The sequence below is a fragment of the Aythya ferina genome (genome assembly GCF_964211825.1).
Source record: "Aythya ferina genome assembly, chromosome: 2".
NCBI lineage: Eukaryota > Metazoa > Chordata > Aves > Anseriformes > Anatidae > Aythya > Aythya ferina.
This window is the reverse complement of record NC_140297.1, coordinates 115735007-115757983: the sequence shown is the minus strand read 5'-3', so window position 1 is coordinate 115757983 and position 22977 is coordinate 115735007. Positions and strand designations below refer to the sequence as shown.

The following is a 22977-nucleotide window of genomic DNA, read 5'->3' as shown; positions in this document are numbered from 1 at the left end:
AAGCAGCTGGAAAAGACAATGCTGGATTTATTCCAGGACGCTGTTCTTGTACCCTGCTTGGGACTCCATCTTTCAATTAACTTAGTAATGGGTGGCTAGGAAAGATCATATATTTACTGCTTAGGAGAAGGAAAGATATTTTTCTGTTCTTCTGTTCACCCTGCTCTCTTTGGGCAGTAGAGAATGTCTGCCTGTTGTGCAGTTCAGCCAGACTTGTATTTTAGCTGCTGAGTGGGAGCGCTGGCAATAGCCGTACTGTTCCTTTTTCTCCTGCTGAATTATTTAAAAACGTTCTACAGAGAACTGCTCCGCTTTGTGAGCTGTGGCTCAGCCTACAGTTTGACCAAGCAGATGGGATAAAATGATCCTGGTTTTTGTCAGCTATCTGACCTTCAGATCCTTGCAGGGAGCTTAGAAAAAAAAAAAAAAAAAAAAAAAAAAAAAAAAAGAAGGCTCAGCTCAGTTTAACCTTACTGTACCGTGGCTGGACCAGCAGCACCAAGACCACTGGACTGATCTGCTTGCCGCTTTTGAACCATGGCGCTGTTTCTATCCACACTTGGTTCACCTTGAGAAGAATTGTTTTCTGCTAACATGATAACTCTTAGCTGCAGGACTGGTGGCTGCTTCTCTGGCAAAGCTTCCCAGTTTTGCAGGGCAGCCTTTATGGGGGGCCATAAAGCTTACTTTCTAGTTTGCCTTTCTTCATGCTGTTCCTCTCTTTGTGTTCCCTCTAGTGGCCGAAGTGCAAGTGGTTGAGCAGATCAGCTTCCTGCAGCTCTATGTACAGATTAATAATTCCGTCCACTATCTAGAGGTTCTGTTCTGATTTCGTAGGTGAGCTGAGCACTCAGGATTTCCCTCTTATGCAGAGCTGAGAGTTTTGACTCTGCTCCAGAGTTCTCCTGTTACAGCTCACCGGAAAATGCTTTTTTCCCTGGCGTAGCACCTGATGTTTTTTGAGCAGTGTAAATGTATACAAGATAGATACCCTGCTGAGAAAAGGAATTGGGATTTCTTCTTGTTATATGTAACTGACGAGACTTTTGAAACGGAACTGGGAATGTCCCTGTTTGTTGCATTTGTGCAGCTATTATGCTTAAATATTGCTTAAGTTGTGGGTTGATATATGTAGGTGAAACAGACCTCTAACAGTTTGTCTGGCTGCAACCATTGCTGCGAGTTTTGATTTCCACTGTTTGTGCTTGGTCAGTTGCCTTTCTTTGAGCTATTAACCAGTGTTTGAATGAACACCAAGAATGTGTTCAGTGCAATGACTGCTGCAGTTCCCTTCCAGATTGTCCTGATGGATATCAAATCGTTTGTCCTAGTTATGTAGTGGCTGTCCCTTTTTGAGGCTGTGGTTGAATGGCAGGAATAAATAGAGCATATTTGATCCTCTGTGATAGAGGTTGCAGTCAGTGCAAACCATTCTTCTGCCATTGTCCTTTGCAACAAAACACATCGAAACAATCGTGGTCTTCATGACAGTACTTTGGCATATTTTAATTCCAGCTTTATTAGTCACTACCCGTACATGACATGAGTGTTGGTGGATGGAGTGGGAGGAAGGAGAAAGATATTCAAAACAGATAAAGGATGTGATTACTTTGTCTGACCAAGGAGTCTATGACTTAAGTATGCTACTGCATTTTAGTATTTTATTTGCCTTAAGGGACAGTTAGTAATTCAATTTGAATTTCTAATATTTTTAAAAGTCTAGAAATGCAGAAAGGCTTGTGGGCTTTTAGCAATGCTAATGGTGAGATACAGAGGCAAAAGTCGCTTGTGCAATTATCAGTTCAGTGTATTCATTAGCTCACAGGCTCTTAAATAATACTCAGATGCTATTTTCCATAACTGGGGGAAGAAAATAATGGCATTGTCATTAAAATGTTTTTCCAAGTAATTATTTTTATTTTTTCCCTCTGATAAATGGTTAGGCTAAAGTTGTTGGGGGAGGGCACAGGATGGTAGGAAGGGCAGAAGAAGGTATCCTTGCTAAGGTTCTCCGCTAGATTAATCTTCATTACGATAAAGAAAACTTAATCAAGTGCACAGTAAGATGGTTTTCAAATTAAGTAGTGTCTGAATTGGAGAATTTATGCTTTTCAGTTTGGGTATGAACAGTTCTTTAAATAACAGTCCTCTGTTTAAAGGGTTAGATGAACAGAATTAAATTCATAGAGTATATGAACTGCAGCCCACGCTACATGTCCAGCAGTAAAATAAATCCACACAATGAGCAATTGTTTGCTCCAGCACATTCAGCCTGTCTAACATACTCTGTGTTTCAGTTTGTCATTATACCCTGAATGTGTTCACTTCATACTGTGGTATTTGAAATCTGCCTTGTGGGTTTGATTAAGCTTTCTGTAGTGGTGCTATGCATCCTGCTTGTTGGTTTCATTGTTGTTTGGTGAAGATGATCTTCCGTATCCTGTATGTCTGGCCATTGTTTCCACAACCAGTTCAGTGCAGCTTCCTCAGCACAAACTGCTCTCCCTTCTCCCATTGTCCAGAACAAGGGGACTTCTGATGTTTATGTAGTGTTATTGTTTCCTTCCCATTATTGTCAAATCCACGTGGTAATACCTGGCACGTTTTCTGACTCTGCAGAGTAGGATGTGATGTCACAGAGAAGGGGACAGGGCTACCCAAATTTTCTCACTTGCAGGGAGGAGCTGCCCAGGTGTGCTGAGGGGCCTGTACTCAGGAAGAGAAACAGGGAATCCTCCACAGTGAGTAACCCCACTTTCAAGTGCACACAGTTTCCTTCATAGCCGTGTCCAGTACAGTGTAGTTTCCTCTTCTGTCCTTTCCAGTTTGCCCTCTGGAATGTTCCCAGTTCTGTTCCGTTTCCTTCTTTTCCCTCCATTTCGGTGTATTCTCATTTGACCTCGTCCCTATTCTTCGTTGTCTTTTCAAAGGTTAAACTTTCCATTTCTGTATCTTCCCACACATCAACTTCTTCTCATCCTAGAGTCTTAGTCCTTAAATTCATTGTCATTTTCCCAATGTGTTATGTGGTTCTGTCATTAATGCCTCGTATCACTTCTCATGCGTTGCTGTGCAGTGGCCCTTTTCCCAGCTCTGTGCAGTTCCTTCTGTCCTTACTCCTTGTCATGCTCTCCTATCCACTCTTCTTTCTCCTTTCAAATCACCTTTCGGTTTTCCTTTCCTGACAGGTCCCTTTTGAATCTTGCCTATCGATGTACATGAGATAAGCTCAGTTCAGCTCCCAGACCTTTCTAGCGCAGCCCTCACTTCTGCATTTTCCTTTTGTGGAACTGAAAGATAAAGGATAAGAAGCTCACCTGCAGCAAAACAGCCAAAGGATTTGGTAAACCATTTTCGATGAGAAAGGGGAGAACAGGTAGCAAGTCAGAATTATAAAATGGCAAGAGAAGGTTGAGCTGGTCAATTGGTAGTGAGCAGGGAGGCTTTGGCTTTGTGAGCTGTTTGAATTACAGCCCTGGTTAGCATCTTTTACAGTTTGGTGACTGGCATGACATGATTTGGTGGTGTCTCTAGTTCCTAGTGGGCACATATCCACATAGTAGTAGCTACTTTCACAATTGCCACTGTTTGGTAAATACTAGAGAGAAGCTCAGGATTAGATGAGTACGGAGACCAAACTGATTTCTTGTTTACTCATGGTAGAAATGCAAGGTCTGGCTCAGATGATGTTGGCAAGATGCTCTGGGAAGCTTGCATTGCTCTTGCCTGTGCTGCACCTTTTACTGCCGAGTGAAAGGTTTCATTTTTTTCAGGGCTGTCAGTCTGGCACTTTAAATGAACAAGAGCAGCTGTTTGTTTAACAGCTCAAAACTGATTGGGACTAAAAGGAAGTGGAAAACCAGAAAATTCTGTTCAAGATGGTTGTATCTGGAAAGAAGAATGGGTTACTTTGGGCTCGATTGGAAAAGGCAAAGGAGTGGAAAACTGAGCTGAACTGGAAAAATATATTGCACGCTGTCATGTAGCATCTCGTGTGCTGTGACTGTTCTGACTACTTCATTTTTCATGGTTTCTAGAAACAAAGAACATTTGAAAATTGAAACCTACCTGTGTCAATTTTCATAGAAACTCCTACTCTATGAATGGAAACTCTTAGCTTTTGCTTTGTTCCTGAGGTCACAGTAAAACCTAAGTGTCGAATATTCAAATGACCTCAGATAGTTCTATTTATCTATAATTTTGAAAAGGAGGGTGGGAGGAAGACCACAATTAGCTGTCTCTTGCTTTTTTTTTTTTTTTTTTTTTTTTTCCTTTCTGCTTGAAAGGAATTCTGTTGCTGTGTCATAAAATTAGTTGTGTATTTCAACTCTTTATCTGGAACCTGCTGAGAATTTTTCCCAGGCAGCACAGTAGATACAGCAAGTAAACCTTACTGTTGCTGCAGTTTCCTGATTTGTATCTGGCCTTCCAACAGCCAAAGGATTCCAGTCTCAACACTGCCATTCCCTGCCTTTCACAAATGACTATATAAAGACTGCATGAAGACACAACCTTTCAGATTCATGGGACAGCTATGTCTTGACACTTACCCATTTATTATTTCTTTTCAGGCATTGGAAAAGTACCCCAACTCACCAATGACCGCAAAACAAATACTGGAAGTCATTCAGAAAGAAGGGTTAAAAGAAACAAGGTCAGTGGTCATATATTCTGTATTTTGACTGTCTTTTTGAAAACCATCGAGGAGTGGTTCACAGAACACAGTGTGCTGGTTAATGGCTGAATTAATTTCTGGTGCCACAGTGGGAAATACAGCTGATGGGTTTTGTTTGTTCATTAGTTCTAGGCTTTTAAGATGGAAAGTGACTGGCATACCTGTGTACCTTCCAAAAGGCCTCTGTTGGTTAGCTCCAGTCCAGTAGCCTTTCTTTACAAAGAGAGTGGGATCTAGTCAGAAAGCTCAGAGCTGCTTCTCATTTTTGCTGAAAGCCCCAGGCTTGGTGGCTGTGTTGCCTATACCATCATGTGTGTGAAGAATGTGTGAGGTGGAGTTGGAAGCACTCTTTCTCTCACTTAAGTTTGTGGTCTGGCACTTAAGTTGCTGTTATGACATGCTGGTGTTGCCTGCAGCAGTGGGGGTTGAGCTGATAAAGGGTCGGGAATGGATGGAGAGCAGTGGTTGAGCACTGAGAGCTAGTCTGCGTGGTTGCAGCGCCTGGATCCTGAGTTGCTGAATAGCAGTATACATTGGATGCAGATTTCAGCTATAATCATGAAGCTGTTAGAGGTTTGGTGGGTTATCCAGAGCCCATGAAAATCATAGTTGTCTTTTGTTGACTCCAGTATTTTGAGATCAGATAAGTATGGTTTACTCAGATGAGCGTGCTCCATCCAGTTTCTGCTTGGTAGGTCTTCCAGTGACCCTCAGATGGAAATTTGGGCAGGAAATAAAATAAGGAAAAACTGTTTGCTTGGTGGTTGACTCCTACAAGATGCAGTTTCCTCTTCTCCAAATTATAAAATAAAAATTTTCTATTATAATAAGTAATTCTAATATGTGTTGCTGTCTCAAAGGGAAATATTTGTTTTTATTTTTAATTATATTCCTTTATTTGGTACCTAAAATCTAGAAAAGGGGAACAAAAAGCCTGAGTAGAGCAGTAGTAACGCATTATTTCCATTACTTCTGAATGTACTCTGTTGAGCCAGAAGTAACTGCGGGATATATTTTTACTGAGTTCACTGTTGTTCCTAAGGAACAGAAATGCTCTGCGTGATCATTTGCAGTGTGTGGCCATGCACTGCTTTGTTGGTACCCATATAACATGGTTATAATATCTGTATTTTGGTAAGAGTGCAAAAGAGATGGAGTGCAAGATGAAGCTGAATTTGCCACATTTACAGATATGAAATGCTTTAGTTCCTGCCAAGGAATTGCTTGAAGTGTATTTGGCAGGGCCAAAGAAACAAGGGAATGAAAACTTTTGAAAACGAATGACCAAACGTGTGTTATGCTGCAAGGATTTGCATAAAGAAAAAGAAAAAGAAACACACCAAACAACCACATTTGAAAATCTGTTTTCATTAAGATACTGTTTCTCACAGCAGTGCATAGATTGCTTTCTTCTTACATCTTGTGATATGAGGCAACCACATGGGAGAAGCTTACATGCCTGATAATAGCATTTCTTTGTAATTTTAAAAATTCTTGTTTCCCTAAAAAGTATGTAAATAAAATTGTGTGCGTAAAACCTATGGGAGGTAGTGAGGGCAGCATTTTTATTTGATTTAAATGTAGAAAATGCAGAAACCCTTTTTAATTGCTGCAGAATAAATAATAGGATAAAATTTCCTTTAATGAGGTTCAAAACCAGATCTTCTCTTTCATTACTTCAGTTACTAAGAAACTGAGGATTTCAGGCAAACAGGAAGGAAACTGAGATTCATTCTGGCCTGATGTTTATTCATGGTATGTGCAGGTATGTGTGAATGTATAGTTGGTTGCAGGATCCCATATGTGGCGATGAGTGTCTGGATAAGTGAAAAAGGGTAACATTCAACGTTCTTTATTTCTTACGTGAAAAATTGTATAAAGCTGTAAGGTAGGTCATTCTGAATTGATTAGTCTAGAAATTCTAGATGCTGCAATTGTAAAAAAATATTATAATAATAAATCAAAGATGTTTATTGATTTTGGAGGTGTTTGGTTTCTCATTTAATTTCTGATTTTATTTAAAAGTTGTGTTTCTGCCACGTTTTAATACTGGTTAGGCACAAACTTGCAAAGTCATCTGAGTGCGTAACTCTTAAGATCTGATAAGGTATGCACCTCCTGCCCTCCTGCTGCACTGACCTTGGGGGCCAAAGGGCTGGTTTTCACTCCTCACTCTCCCAGCTGCTGTTGTATAGCAGTGGTTTTTGTTTGTTTGTTTGTTTGTTTTCCCCTTTCTTACATCTGCTCTCCCAGAGCCCACCAAGCCTTGATCAGTGGCTTGGCTCTGTGCAGCAGCGGGTCCCTTTTGGAGCCGTCTGGAGCTGGCTCTGATCTAACATGGGGCAGCTGCTGGGCTCTGCTCACAGAGGCTACCCCTGCAGCCCTACTCTGCTACCAAACCATTGCCACATAATCTTAATGCACCCATTTACTTCATCAAGCTCTGCAGTTTCTTTTAGTACCTTTCTACCAGCATGGTCCCTTTGCCATTACCAAAGATGATCTTTCTTGGTCTGTGCTGCAGCCACCTAAGATGAGTGAGGGGTGTATGTTTTATTATATGTAATCACCTGGTCATAAGCACACAAATGTCACTAGCACATTTTATTCTGTAATGATTTGTGTATTTTTCAAGTCTGGAGTTGTGCCAGCAGTATGTTACTACATTAATATACTTTACTAATTCCTTTATACTGATTATCATTGTCAGTAGAACCTTGGCAATCCTAAATGAAGTTCTTTAAAAATTCTTGTCTCTGCTGTTCCATTTATAGATGAACGAGATTAATTGGCTTAGTCATTTTTCAAATATATTGCAGCAATAATTAATCTAAAGCTTTTTGCTGTGGTAGTAAATCTGAATGAATAATGTCTGATTTTCAGCAATTTCATTGTAGCTGTTACATGTAATCTTTAAAAGACACTGTCAGACTCTTCAGCCTTTTCTTTTGTTTGTTTGCAATAAAGACATCAAGTTCCACATTTATATTTTATTACTGAAATAATCAAATACAATAGGAGGAAAATTCCAAAGCAGATACAAGTTAGAAATTAAAATAAAAAGCTACTAACATACTGTGAGAGGTTATATACCTACCCAGATCCATATATCTCGAGGGATGTATGGTTCAATTTTGTTTTTTTAATACCTTTCCTGCTATGATGGTTGGTTGCCAAATGGCCAGCAGGCAAGTAGTTCTTTTGCTACCTAGAAGTATTAAAAACTTTTAAGGCAAACCTTTCGGGGATGTAGAAAATACATGGTGTTTTTGGGGTGAGGTGGAGACAGGTGAGAAGCATTAATTTTACATTCATGCCTGTGGCGTTAGTGAGCAGTGCCAAGCCAACAGTCCTGGACACTGAAATCTCTTTACAGAGATAAACAGCAGCTAACTTCTGTGCACAGCACTCTGGATTTCCCTTCCCAGCCTCCACTGTCCCTGTTCTTTTGAGAACAATTCCATGTCCCACTGTAGGTTTCTTTGGACTTGCAGCCTGCTGTTTATGCACCCTAGCATGAGATTTTAGCTGTTTTGCTATTGTGATATAGACTGCTGGTCTGAGTATGGGCAACTCTAACCTCTGTGCTCCTCTTCCATCTTCCACTGTGCTGCAACCTTCCTTGTAATTCTCCATCTTGTATGTGTGGTGTTACTGATTCCTTTCAAGGTTTAGAATTCCCCGTGTCTTTATGAATTATATTCAGCTTTTCTGCATGTGGTTTCTCAAATCTATTAAGGTTGCTTTATTAAGTAGTTTTGTCTTTCAACATGAATGCATCCCTTCCAAGTTTATCTTTGCCTGTGTATTGGAAGTTGTTTCCTTTTGCAGCATTATATTTCTCTCCTTTTCTTATGAAGGATGCGTGAGAAACAAGGTCCAGAAACTTACTGAAGCTGTGGTATATGATACCTACTCTCCTTCTTTATCTACAGGGTCTGGTACTGTTTCAGAAAGGTTATTTTTCATAGATCTGAAGTAACTGATTTTTGACAGATCTATGTATTACACGATTTCTTATCTGATAAATCCTTCAAAATTTTTATTCCATATTTCAGGGGAATTGGAATTAAATTACTGTCTAATTCTCTGCCTCTTCCTTTTTCCATCTTTTTAAAATCTAGTCCCTACGTGTCTTCCAGTCTTTTGGAATTGCTGCTGTGCTCTTACAAGTTTTCAAAAATATCTTTAATAATTTTGAAACTGATCCAGTCAGCTCTAAACACCTGAGAGTAAATTCAAATAGACTTAGCTGATATAAGAATATCTAACTTATTTAATTATCAAATCATTTTTTTTTCTGTGCTTGATATTGCTTTTACTAGGTGTCATAGATATTTTCCTAATTGTGTACCAGCAAAGAAAACGTAGTAGCACTCTTCTGTTTTGGGGGTGAGTGCTTGGTGCCACCCCCTTCACTGAAGAGCAAGCCAGTCTCCTGTCTCTTGGTGCACTTACAGAAATGTGTTTGTGCCTGCTGGGTGAGGGATTTCTCTGGAGACTTTGCCTGTCAGTTCTCTGAGTTGCCTGAAGTTTAATTACCTGAAGCCTATTTTCTTCATTCTGTGTTTTTCCTTATTTTCCTAAAATTGAAGAATCATAAGTTGCCAGATGTTTCTTTTTGCCCATGACTTTTTTTTTCTTCCCCCCAAGGGATGCCTGCACAGTCATAATGGCAGTATTTAAGTAGGCCATGTGCTTTAAAAAAACCTGCTGATTCTCACAGGAAAAAAAAAAAAATGTTTCCTTCTCTCAAATTCTCCTGGTTTCTTGGTAAAAAAGAAAGATCCTAATACTATTCTTGTTTTTTCTCCCCTCTTGAAATTGTCTATAGGACCACAGGAAATAATCTCTCTATTCTCTTCAGTTTGGGGTAGTACACTTCAAGGAGGATAGGACTGACAGAATACAGTTTAAAATTGTCAGGCAGATAAAAATAGGACAGAAGTTTGTATGAATTAGGTGTTTGGATTAAGGAAGATAAGATTGGGTTTTGACATAACGAATCCTTGGATACGTAAAAGATGGGGGAAAAAGTAAGGGAATAAATTACCCTGTCCATCTGATATGGACAGGTCAAGAAATAAGGCCTTTAAATTGTAGTGAGGAAAGACTGAGATTAGACTTAAAGAAGATTTTTTTCTAATGGCTATAATTGAGTTCTGTCATAAGCTGTGAGAAAGACGTGACATGTACATCTCTCTAAGAACAATTTAGTTACACAAGTAACTAATCTGTCAGAAGCTATGTAGGTTTGGTTGATCATGCTTTGAATGAGGGGAATGAAATAGTGTATCCCTTGATTCATATTGTTCTATGAATGTTTTTAGATCAGTTTGAAGTACTGGAGCCATACATATTGCTTGAGTCCCAGAGGAAAATATCAAGCCAAATTCTGATAGATGTATGATGCTAATAGCCATAGATTATGTGTTGGCTTTTCTGTAGTTTCTTTTCCCCTTGCTTGGTAAGGCTGGGAAATTGACTCGTTGTCTGCCTTCATGTCTGGAAAAGATTAAAGCCAAAGATTTTTCAGTACAAGTTAAAAGCCAATAAACTTTCAAAATGGGAGAAGAAATGTTTAATTTTTGGAGTGCAACTTTAGCCCACAGCTATGCTAGCTATTTACTTTCTTCCTCCATTAAACTCAAGATTACGAACCCTGGTATGGGATCTTTTTCATAACATTTTTGCTGTTCAGCTGGAGCAACTGACCTCTGTCTTGTCAAGGAATTTTCATAGAATTATCTAGGTTGGAAAACGCCTTCAAGATCATCAAGTCCAACCATCAACCTGACCTACCGAATCCCATCGCTAAGCCATGTCCTTTAGTGCTGCAGTCCCAGAAGAGGTTAAAAAATGCTCTCTTCCAGGTCCATTTTCCATTTTGTAGTAGGATCTTAAACTTCTTTTTCTTGGTGTTTGTTTGATCTTTATTTCAACTATGAAAATCACGGCATCAGTCCTAACTTCTCCTCCTTTTTTCTCTGCATATTTTGTATTTTCCTATGGAAGATTAAACTACTTATTGATTTATTATTGTGACAGTAGTCTTTCAGAAGACTAAGAAGAGATGCTTGCCACTGGCAATAGTGCTGTTTCTCTTTCACATTGTTGATAATATCTATCATGAATTATATCATAACATATTAAGTCTTCTGAGCCCAGGAAAGCAGCAAAGTATGACCCTAATAAATCTTAAGATACTCTTAGTAGGTTTACAGTCTTTGTTCAGAAATATTAAAATAGTGGGTTAGCTAGAATTAAAACCAGATTGAGTTGTTGAACAGTCATCAATGGAATAAAACACATGATCTGTACAGGGTTTGTCTTTATCTCTGAAGTGAGATCATACTCCTGAAAAATTTACCCTTACCTTTGAATCCTTTGATCTCTTTGACAGTGTCTCTTCAAGCCTTTGAATACTTCATCCTTAGAGCTATTGACTTAGAAATAAAACCCTTTCTGAATGCTGCTGTTTCTGTAAATAGGCTAAATGAGCTGACAGCTCTCTTCTGTTGTTTATCTTGAGTTCCTTGTTTTATTGTCTATGCACGTAGACAGATTTTTTTCTTTCCTTTCTTTGTGAAATAATTCCAAGATGTCACTGTGATCTGTAATTATTCAAAAGTTACAGGTTTTATCTTCCACTTAAAAAAAATAAAATAAAATAAAGTGCCCTTTAATAACCAAAGGCTCTTAAAATTTCACTGAAAGAACCACAGCTTTTGTCTCAAGGCTCTGATTGTTAAAGGAAGAGCACAGACAGTTGAAAGGCCTCTGTGGTTGTGTATGTCTGATAGAATTTATTTGGGAGCTTTTCCAGCTGAAGGAATATGTTGTTTTGTCTTGAAGGTAGTTATTCCCTGCAATGGGCTGAAAGGAAGCCTTGATGGGAAAAGAGAGGGACAGCTGTTCACATTCTTTTTGCCTAGCATTAAAGGGTTGACCCTTATGTAACTACAGATATGGCTTTTGGCTGCAGAGCAGTGAAAGAAACAATCTTTCAATACTACCTGTCTTTCTACCTAAGTTCACTTCAGATACCTCTTTGAAACACTTTTCTTCATGGTGTAACAAAAAAACACCCAATTTGATAGCTACAGTACACCGGCTGAAAATCTCAGGCTTGCTCCTTCTTGCCTAGGTGCTTCCAGCATGGTTTATGCCACAGTACAGTTTAACCTGGTAAAAACTGGTGGGTTTCCTCCATACTGCGTTCCAAAGCTGGGACTGTAACTTCCATAGTCATACCATCCGTGATAACAAGTTCAGTTTTTGATAGTGATGTAGGCCTGAAATAACTGCAGTAGTAACTGAAGCTTAAAAGTAGCCCTGTGGGTAGGTCTGGTAATTCCCAATTCCCTGTTGCTGCATTATGATTACCCTACAGTGAGTATGAAGGTAACTTGCTTATGTCTGTACAATGGTAATCTTGTCTTTGCACTGTTTTGGAAAACTGTCGTTCTGTGCTAATGAAACAGATATAAAATTACAAAATCTCAAGTATATTCCATCAGCTAATTGCACAGATGATAGCATTTTTATTTATTAGTGATCATCTTTCTTCCATTGTGTATACTTATAAATTTCAATATAAGATCCTTAACTATGCTGAATGCATTTTTTTTGTTTGAGCACCATTAGCTTCATTTTTGCTCCATGTTTCAATTTTTAGAAATGATTTGCGGCTGTTTTTTGTTTCAATGTTGCTCCTCTTCCTTTCATAGGACAATGGAGTCTGTTCAATAAAACAGTCCAGTAAAATCAGTCTGCGTTCAGCATGTTTGATAAGATTACTTGATTCATTGTTGTTTTGTTTGTTATTTTGTTAGTTTGTTTTTTACATGGTGCATGTAGTAATGTGCGCCCCAGATGTTACAGGCAGGCTAAACATCATACTTACGTCAAATGCAGATGCCTTTGTTAGTTTTATTAAGGTGTGGATTTAATTTTGGAAATACTTCAGATGATAATTGGCACAGTATAAATAACAAGAATCTTTTGAGTATTACTCAGAATGCTTTGGAGGATACTGTTCTTACTGTTATGAATATTAATTGAGCATATGTAAGAAGAGGGAGGAGAGAGAAGCTAAGTAATTTCTTTCAAAGTGAATGCAAAGCTAAGAATATATCCCGGTCCTTTGCTCCTCCACTCCCAATATCCTGTCTACTAAATTGGCATCTTGGTGCAACATCTCTTTGCATCAATGTGCAGTCTCTTGTACCAAGAGTTGCTGCTACATGAATCCTCCCCTCCCTCTTTCTCAAACTAGGTCACCAATCCCATGGTCTCCTATTACCCCAATCTGCTGTCATCCCTTCTCATGTATGAGGACTCAAACTCCATTCATTCTACCCTTCTGTGTGGCTGAAATTATTAAAGGACTACAATGTCGACATCTCAGATTTTAGTATCTACTTCATATTCTGGCTCAGGACCAACTTAGTGTTATTCTTTAGTTTGGTTCCAGGAGAAGTTATAGGAAAATAAAAACCCAGTCCCATCATTCTTATCATGCCTGGTATCTTCACTATATTATTTAACAGCTTAGAAAAGTTCATATGGCTTCCCCTTTTGTACTTTGTCCCTCATTTGTCATAGTGCTGAGGCCGGTGCCTGTATGCTCAGTTGATTCTCTCCTTTTTTTTTTTTAACGCATATAGTGTTCAACACTTCGGTTTTTTTGATTTACTGAGCACTGGTACAATAGTTCTATGTGTCTGGGCATTAAAACATCTATCATAATGTTTCCACCTTTTATGGAAATGATGGGAAATACTGCTTCTTTATTTTTTTTATTATTATTTTATTATTATTTTTAAGATCTGCAATAAAATTGTTTGTTTTAAATCTATTAGCAGCTCTCTTCAGAATGTCTGCAAAGCTTGGGAAAATACGAACGCAATCTGTGTTAGACACCTGCCTCCCCAGTACTATTAAAAATATTTCCATTTTACTTGTGCAGTTACTTAGGTTTCTGCACCTTCCTCCCAAACCTAACCTGTACTTTTTCAAAGAGCACTATACTAATGTAATGCTCTTTTATTTGTTTGACACTTTACTGGTAAGGGAGAGTGACTCATAAGATCATTAAAGTTTAATAATTCAGTGGAAGCATTGACATCTTAAAGTTAATCTGTTTTACTGTAACAGAAAAAATGGTGGTGGTTAAATTTTGTGATGTGATAAACATGTTTCAATTTTTAACAGTCTGTATGGCAAAAATATTTTATCTTTTGAATGCATGCCCAACTCTCCTTTATCACACTCTAATTTGCTGAAATTAAGATCCATGTAATATATTAAAGCCATATTAAAGGTACTCCTTTTTAATAAAAGAGTAAATCCAACAGCTTAACAGTAACAAAGAATGGATAGCAATACAGAGGTTGATGATCTTGTAAGATCTATTTTTTTTATACAATAAAAAACAAACTTCCTATTAGTGGACATTTTATTTTGAAGTAAATGGCATCAGCTATGAAAACTAAAGTGTGTAAATTCCCCAACAAGTTCATCGCTGGCTTTTTGCACTGTTGTAATAATTCCCTTCTCAGCATATTTTGATGTTTAATGTAAGAATTTAACTTGTGCTTTCTTTCTCCTATTTCATGCATCTTAGTGTAGACTGCTGTTGAAAGAAACTGAAAAGTGATAATCTAGTTCAGGCTGATGAAAAGAGGAACTTCCTGCATTATAAATTGGTCTTGCCATATGTATAAAATTATCCTAAATTATATATTGTGTCAAGACTGGCTTCACACATTTTTCCTAGAAAGTGCAACTTTTCTTTTAGCAATGTGTAAGTATACTATCTATTTTTCTTTAATGTTTCTCTTTTTCAGGTAGTAGTTCTGCATTGAATTTTCCTTTTCTTTTTCGGAAAGGGAAACTAAATAGGGATATCCAAGAGATATAAACACATTCAAAATTATCAGATACATACAGAAGCTATGAGTAAGAAAATAGATCAGTAATCCATCCTCAGCAGTGCAAGGTTTTTGTTTGTTTGTTCGTTCTTTGGTTCTTGTTTTTCCTGTTTGAGTATAGTGTGTTTCCTGTAATGTAGTGCTTTATTAAGCCTGATTTCTTTTTTTTTTTTTTTTTTTCAAGTACTGAAGAGATGAGATCTCCCACAGTCTACATGGTGTTTTTCTGTTCCTTTTTCTAAAAGTTGTCCTGTGACTGTATAAACGGAACCATGACTATGTGGAAGGTAGATACTTTCTTTGGTTTTAATACCTCTATTGGCCTGTGTTGCCAGCATCTTTTGGTTTAAGAGGAACCAGGACATAGCAGAGCTCCCAGTAATATGCATCTACTGTTGTGCAGAGCCAAGCTTTCTCAAAGATCGTTGTGAAGGTGAGATTTGACAGAATGTGTTCTTTTTCCATCCTGGCTCAGAAATGAAGATCTGTCATACAGGTAATAAACTAACATTTTTGAGTAAAAGACAGAAGACCTGCGAGAGAGCTTAATATCAGTCTGTGCTAGTTAGAGGCAAAATGCAGTAAGAGTTACTAACCAGCTAGCAAGCTTGTTCAGCTCTCTTGTGCTTAGAAAAGGCAAGAATAATCTGCTGTATTTCCTTTAGGAACTATTTGGGCAAAAGTGACTCAACACAAAAGCCTGATAGTGGCAGCCATATATATATGAAACTTTAAAACAGAGAATAATATGGAGCCTAGCTAGAAGGAGTCATCTTTTGAATGAACTGTCTCTTAAAATATTCTTAAGAAAAGAATTTGATCTGTTGAAGACTTGAAGCCTACAGTGAACATTCAAATCTGGCTGGTAACTTGAACACATGCCTGGCTTAATGGATTTACGAGCTTTTCTTGCCACATCCAAGTAACCTAAGTAGCTGTTCTCTTTTGCAGGTGTAAGATGAATTATTCTAGGTTTCAATTTACTAGTTGCTGATTTAGATTTATTTGTTGGGGTTGAATTTCTTCTGCATTTCTGTTTTGGTTTCTGCATTTCTCTTTTGAATTGAAGAGTTAGTATTTAAACCTATTGTTTATTATTGCTTTGAATTTCATTTATTCCACGGCTGACTTTTATTGTCTTTATTTCTAAGCACTCTGTCCTAAGGGACATGCTCAACATCCCACAAAATGGTATAATCTGTTTTTATGCTATTTCTAGTATTCCACAGCAACTGGGAAAAAAAAAAAAAAAAAAAAAAGAGCCTAAACTGAATACTACAACATAGGCAATTCATTACAGATTTTCCGCTCAGTATTCAGTAAATTGTCAAGTACTTATTTTCATCATTAGCATATTTTTCATAGAGCAGAAGCATAGCCATTTCTGGCAGACTGAATTAAATGCATTTTACTTGAATGTGAAAGAAGAAAACATTGTCAGGCTTTCTATGAAAGCATCATTTTCTAGTAGTAATTTATTTTCTGGATCAGTTTGCTATGGATGTCTTTATGTTTCTGAAAAGTTTTGGGTATGTGGTTTGGTCTACCTGTAATTAAACCATTTCTTAACTGAAGGGAAAAATATCTGAACATAATTATTTTCTCTTATTTTTTTTCTTCATATTGTAAGAACTGAAAATTTACTAGTTCTCTTAGTCATGCATTGGCATATTTTATTTAAGATTTTGAAGTATGTTTTTGTAGAGTGAAGACCAAAACAAACCTCAGAATTCCAATGTCCAGGGACTATAGCAAAGATCAGGTATAAATAGTCAGAAAATTTGTTACAGATGTGGATTTCTTTTCCAGCAATTCCATTTTATTTTATTTTGAGTCTCATAGATAGTTCTCTTAATTAATGTAGAATTATATGATGCACACGGTTTTCATTTCAAAACAGAATTATTATGAAAAGTGCCCAAACTTCTTTTGCTTATTTACTTAGTATAATCTGCAGGAAAAGTATGTTTTAAGAAATATCTGATTTTCTTTCAGGAGTGTGGAACTCCCCCATATTCTGCTTGTAATTCATATAATTTGTCAGTGAGACAGGCTGCTTTATTGTAGCTGCTTGCTAAAACCAGCAGTTGTGTGGCTGGCAAATATTTACAGTATCAACAGAGATCTAAGAAGCAAAACATACATGTATATATATCAAATCAAAGTATAAACAGAAGAACTTAAATGCTGTATGTATAAAACTGTTTATGTGCTTGAGTGTGTAAATACACCTACAGATATATATTCACATTTATTTATACATACATATAAAATTGTAAATCACAGAACTTTATTCAAATATATCTTCTGCTCAGTTATTCCAGTAGCAAAGACTGTATGGGAAAGAGCTCAAAACATTCCTAACAACTGTTTTGCTGTTAGCTCTCAGTAGCTAAGAGAGGACAAAGGTATTTTCCCCCATTTCTTTTATTTTTTTCTTATTGCTTTCTTATATTTTATAATATTATTTTATTTTTTATATTTTTAATATGAGAAAAAATAAATGGTTGATAGTAGCCCTTTTGATGACACACATTTACTACAAAAAAGGGGGGAGGAGGGCAAAAATAGCTATCAATAGTCATCCTATTTAGCATCGTAAAGCATCCATAACTACTTCTGTATCTTTTACATGTTTATCTCTTTATATGTTTATCTTTTTCTGTACCTTTTACATGTTCCAATAAGATTGCTTAAAATATCTGCTATCAAGATTCTGTAGCTTTTTTTCTAAAAGAGTTTCAATTGCCTGCTTTTATATTTCATTCACAAATAAAACAGGTGAGGGATGTTAACAGTTATTACTCTCTCTTGCAAAAGGCCCTTGTTACTTGATATTGTTTCTTTTCTTTTTTCTCATGTTACCAATGTACCTGGGAGTTTTGTTTTATAAATTGTTAAATACTTCAGGTGGCCAAATCAGATATGGAATCATTTGTGTCAAGAAAGGTATCTGGCCTCCAGAATCACAAAAAAAAAAAAAAAAACAGCCAGTAAAGGACAGCAAGAAACATCTTGAGAAGAAATCTTCAAAAATACATGACAAAGGGGAAGATTTAAAAAGACTGCTGGCTTTCAGCATAGATACACACACACACATACACACACTCTTACCTGTCTGCTCCCCTTCACCCAAAACTAGCACTCCCAACCTTTCAAACCTTCAAACTTTCTCTGCTTTTAGTTGAGAATGGAAAATTATATAGGTGGCTAACACATACATACAACATTTTCAGAGCAAAGATTTTGCAAAAGCCACCTTAAGCCACCAACTTGCCTTTTGGAAGTAAAACATTACTAGTAGTGATCCTCTCTCATTTATGGTAGCCTCTTCATACAACACAGGGGAAAATAAATCTTCTGATAGGCTGTGGCTGGAAGATTTTTTCTATGCTTCTGACACCGTAGTGAGTGAAACGGAGCGTAGCCAATAAAGTCTTAGAACTTACAGCTATTGGGTGTACAAATTAAATTCATTATTGAAGAAGTATGAATAAAAGCAATCTCTGAGTACAAACTCTAAAAAGGCAGGAGTTTGAACTGATGACACGATTGATGCTGTCAATTGCTTTAATATTATATTAGGCTTTAAATTATTTATTAAAAAATATTTAGAGACCGTGATCAGAATGACTGATAGAAGACAACGATTTCTCATTAAGACTGAAATTTGATTGTGATGCCACGTTATATTACATTTTTCTGACTCTTTCTTTGTATGTGTATCTCAGCCCCTACTTTTAAAGGGAGTTTATTAATGACTTCAGCAGAATCAAGCTTTCTTTCAGATGGAATGCAGTGTGCCTATTGAGTATGGCTAATCTAAAACTTTTATGTATTTGTTTTAGTTACTAATGCTTCACTTCCACAAATTATTTGATGGAATTTTTATAATTTTATTTTTATAATTTTAAAGTGTTTTCTGTGACATTTTAAAATAAGATTAATTTTTAGTTATACGATAAATAGAAATTTGTCTGTCAGTTCCAGTCTTAATGAACTGTTTTAAGTCAAAAAAGAATAAGGAGATCTACTAATAGCATGAGTTGCAACAACAGCTGGATTAAGTTAAAACAAAAATAAAAGTATGTGCTTGGTGCTTTGAGGGAAAGAACCAACCTTTTGCTATGCTGTTTTGCCAAGTTAAACTCTGTTATGCACAACAAATATATAACTTAAACTTTTTATATCCACCAAAATATTTTAATTTGAACCGATAAAATAAATCTTGCATTGCTATATTTTTTTTAAAGATACAGAAATTCCTGTGATTGCCAGTTCTATATTTATTTCCAGGCTTTGAATACAGATACAAGCTCTTAACAAAAATATTTTAAAGACATACCTGACACTTATTAGGCAGCAAAATTATAGTAGTGGCATTTATTTTGATGTAAAGTATGATAGTATTTTCTTGCTTACAGAAATATTTTTGTAGCAATAAATATTACTAGAAAACAATAATTTGCTTTTGGATGAAATCTTTATGATTACTCCCTGTCTGCATTCTTTATATCAGTGTTTGTTTGATTTTTTTTTTTTTTTTCCTGCCTCTGGTGGTTGAGTAAAACATACTCACATGCTGAATTACTCTTTAAGTACAAGAACATTGAGGAAAATCTTCTGAAAGGGAATGAACGTTTCTTTTTATTTGTTCTTCTATGCGACATAATAGATTTTATAAAATTGTTTTAAGTAGTTTTTTGGTCAATTGAGTATGAACTTAAGACGTAGAAGTAAGTTGTTTTTATAACTTCTAGCTTCCTTTTTCTTTTGGGTTGAAAGCAATGTTTTGGATGCTCAAAGTAAATACAACACCTCTGCATAATTATCCCATAATTTGATGCTTAGTTTCAAAATTCTGTCTCTCTTAGAAGTCATGCCCTAATTGTAAATAAAGGAAACAGAAAGAAACTGTGGAGATTTCCTTGAAGTTTTGTTAGTGAGAAGGAATATGAAGTGTTACCCTTTCTTTGTTTTGAGTAGACATGAACAGAGTTTTATTAATTTAGTTTCTCATTTATTGTTATTTCGTAAAAAGATTTATTACTATGGTTCTGATTTAAAAGTATAGTTTTTACAAATACAGTGTATTATAGGGTGGGGGGATAGAGGAAGGTGAGAGAGGAAAAAAAGAGTGAGGAAATAGGAGAGAAAGGAAGGGAAGGGAAAAGGAGAATAGATAAGAGAAGATGAAAGAAAAGGGGGAGGGGAAGAGGAAGGAGAGAGAGAGGAACAACAAAGATGAAAGGGAAAGAAAAGAAAGAAGAGGTGTTACATGGTAAGGGTTTGCTGCAGGGGCGGCCTTTGTGAGGAGAGGCTGGGGCTGCCCTGTGACAGGGCATCAATATGATAACATATTTAAGAAAGGGCAAAAAAGCTACACAGAGAGGAAGGGGGGGAAAGCAGAGCATGTGAAACAGTAGCATGGGGGTATTTCCTGAAGGAGCTGTGGCCTGCAGAGAGCCCACACCGGAGCAAGTTCTTGGCAGGAAGTGTAGCCCATGGAGAGCCCCCAGTGGAGCAGATTCCTCCTGAAGGACGGCAGCCCATGGAGAGGAAGCACGCTGGAGCGGGCAAACAGCGTGATGAAGAAAGAGCTGCAGAGAGGAACTGTTACGGGCTGACCATAATCCCCCATCCCCATGCACCACTCAGTATGGGGTGAGGTAGGGGAACTGCAATTGAAGGAGGAAATTTGAACCTGGAAAAGTGGCTGGGAGGAAGCATTTTGGTTTTGTTGGTGGGTTTTTTGTTTGTTTATCTTTGTTTCTCACTACCCAAATCTATTTTAATTTGCAATAAATTAATTTTCTCCAAGTCGAGTCTGTTTTGCATCTCGTGGTAACTGGTAAACAATCTCCCTGTCTTTGTCTTGACCCTTTTCATCCTATTTTCTCCCTGTTTTCTGTTGAGGAGGAGTATTAGGTGGGTGGCTGGGTGGGCACTTGGCTAACTGATCACAAGAGGAGAGCGAGGGGGAGGAAGAGAAAAGAGAAGAAACGAAGAAAGAAAAGGAAAGGAGGAGGGGGAAAAAAGATGAAAGGGATAAAAGGATAAAGGACAAGAGAAAAGAACAGAAAGAGAGGAAAGGAGAAAGAAGAGAATATACAGAGAAGGAATAGAGTTAAAAAAAAAAGGGGGGGGGAATGAAGGGAAGAAAAGAGAGAACAAGAAAGAAGGGAGCTAGAGGAAGGGGAGAGGGAGGGAAGGGAGAGAAAATGGGAGAAAGGAAAGAGAAAAGGAGAAAGCAGAAAAGAGTGAGGAAAAAAAGGAATAAATAAATGAGGAAGAAGAAAGAAGGAAAAGGAAGGAGAAAAAAGAAAATAATTAGAAGGAAAGAAATCCAAGAAACTCCACTGTGGCTGAGGGATTTATAGCTTAATAGTGTTAGAAGCAAAATCAAAAACTTGAACTGACTGGAAGAACTTGTATTCAGTACTAGCTTGTGGTAAGCAAGACCCTGGAAATCGCTTCCTAGCAAGTAAAAACAGTTAAATCCTTATATTAAAATAATTCAGCCTTGGTGGTTTCAGCATTGCTGTTGAATGAATAGATAATAATCTTTCCACGTAAAACCTTCCATAGGAATTGTCATAGCTAAAAACTTTCTTAATGATTTAGAAAATTGGTTACTTAGCCAGATGGATGGTGTGGCTAAACTGGCGTAATATAACAAGCTCCAACAGGCTGGCATGTTGGCACATGTCAATTTTAAAGACTGGCCAAAGTTAATAAAACTATTTAATTAGGATAATCCAAGCTTAATAAGATTCTTGCCACTGAAAGTAAAGAAAATAAATCACTTTTAAGTTCTGCATAGCAATTTGTTTTAATGCTATCCTGTCAGGGAGAGATATTTTTTTTAATAAAATAATCTTGTGTTACAGTCTAGTTGCTCAACATTGAGTAACTTCTACAAGATTTAAAGATTTCTGAACTGAAAAAAAAAAAAAAAGCATAATTCTAATAAAATATAAGCAGTCTTTTAAAACTGTAGAGTAGTTAGTGAACTTTGCTCAGCAGCGCTGGTGGGTTGTTATTTCATTGGAACGGATAGGTATTGCTGCAGCTTAACCCCTTTCTCTGAAATATGCCTATCTTTTAAACTTGCTTTCTAATACCACTTAACAGCATGTTTTGTTTTGTTTCTTGTGTTTTCTTTCTTTTCCTGAGGTGTAGGTGGGAGATGTCTGTACGTGAGCACCTATTCTAATTTTATAAACTTGCTTGCAGTTGGTTTTAATGGCAGCCACTGGAAAACTGCAGTGAAATCATGCAAGAGCAGGGATACAACCTCAGGCTTGAGCAGAGGAATGTGTGTATTGGGGCTCCTTGGTCATCCTGCCTTGGTACCTCCACCTCTTCCCTCCTCTGTGCCTTCATGGGCCAGACATGGCAATCCAAGGGTTGCTCAGCTCAGCTGCAGCTGGCACATAAATTCAGGATTGAAGGAGGGAGCATGTTGTCTTGCTGACAGAGGGTGAAATACAGGACTTGCTCCGAGGAGTCCGAAATGGGAACCAGTTGTGTCAGGCTGAGGCCATCCTTCTCCAGTTACTGTAAACCAATATTGCAGCTGAAAGAATGATGCTGCTCTCTCCAAGCTGCTCTTCCTGTTCTGGGCTGCACACCTCCTTGGGTGCTGGCACAAACATGCACATGGCTGTTTGGGGAGATAATCAAGGTTTAAAGGGAAAAAGGGGTGGGAGAGAAGGCATGGAGGCAGGAACATGAGGTCTGCCTTAGAGGGAAGTGAGGCTGCTGCTTCGAGTGGCAGAGCTGGCTGAAGTGACATGAGCCCAGTATCATGCAGTGCTTGTTGCTGAAAATGAAAACTATTCCACACAGGTACGCAGATGAACTATCACTGGTTTAACTCTAGTGTGGTGTCTTGTTGCCGACACAACTGCAGTAACAAAACCCCCTGCTGTGGCTGCTAGGAAAGGCAGGAGACTCTTCTAATCGGTCAGTGGAGGAGAGCGGCTAGGAGCTGTGGCTGCATCAGGGTTTCTTTTCTTGTTGTAGCATGCTGAAGTAGGTGTCCCGCTCAACCTTCTGAACTAGACCTGGCCCACAATGGTTTTCTGGCAAGTTTTCTGATTCCTTTCCCCTTTTTCACTATGCAACAAAGTTAATGAAGCTGCTCTCAGATGCTTCATGGGCTTGCTCTGTGGGTGGTGAAGCAGCTCTGAAGTCCTGCTGTTGTTCTGCAGTACAAGTTGCCACTTTGTTTCAGATCTGCAGCAGAGACAGCTAACGAGAGACTTAGCAGATGCAGCAGTTTCCAGGCTTCTTCTTCAGGAAGCTTCAGTAAACGTCTGGGAGCTGCTGCTTCTGGGGACTTCTGGTGGGTTGCTGCTGCAG

At 37.7% G+C, this 22977-nt stretch overlaps 1 protein-coding gene and 1 long non-coding RNA gene across 3 annotated transcripts in view; both read left to right on the top strand.

Annotated features, from left to right (window-relative positions):
• The window catches only part of ASXL3 (ASXL transcriptional regulator 3), a 130677-nt gene that overhangs the window by 19315 nt on the left and 88385 nt on the right, over positions 1 to 22977 (top strand). Inside the window, exon 2 of the mRNA XM_084510706.1 lies at positions 4572 to 4658. Within this exon, the coding sequence (XP_084366832.1) occupies positions 4572 to 4658 (87 nt within the window). The remainder of the gene's footprint in view (positions 1 to 4571; positions 4659 to 22977) is intronic.
• Positions 14844 to 18695, top strand: LOC311432360. Of its 2 annotated transcripts, XR_014690008.1 has the most exons (3): positions 14854 to 14897; positions 15014 to 15106; positions 15276 to 18695. It is a non-coding gene; the product is annotated as an uncharacterized lncRNA (long non-coding RNA). The 2 variants fall into 2 exon arrangements; XR_014690007.1 differs by having other exon boundaries at positions 14844 to 14897; positions 15014 to 18695.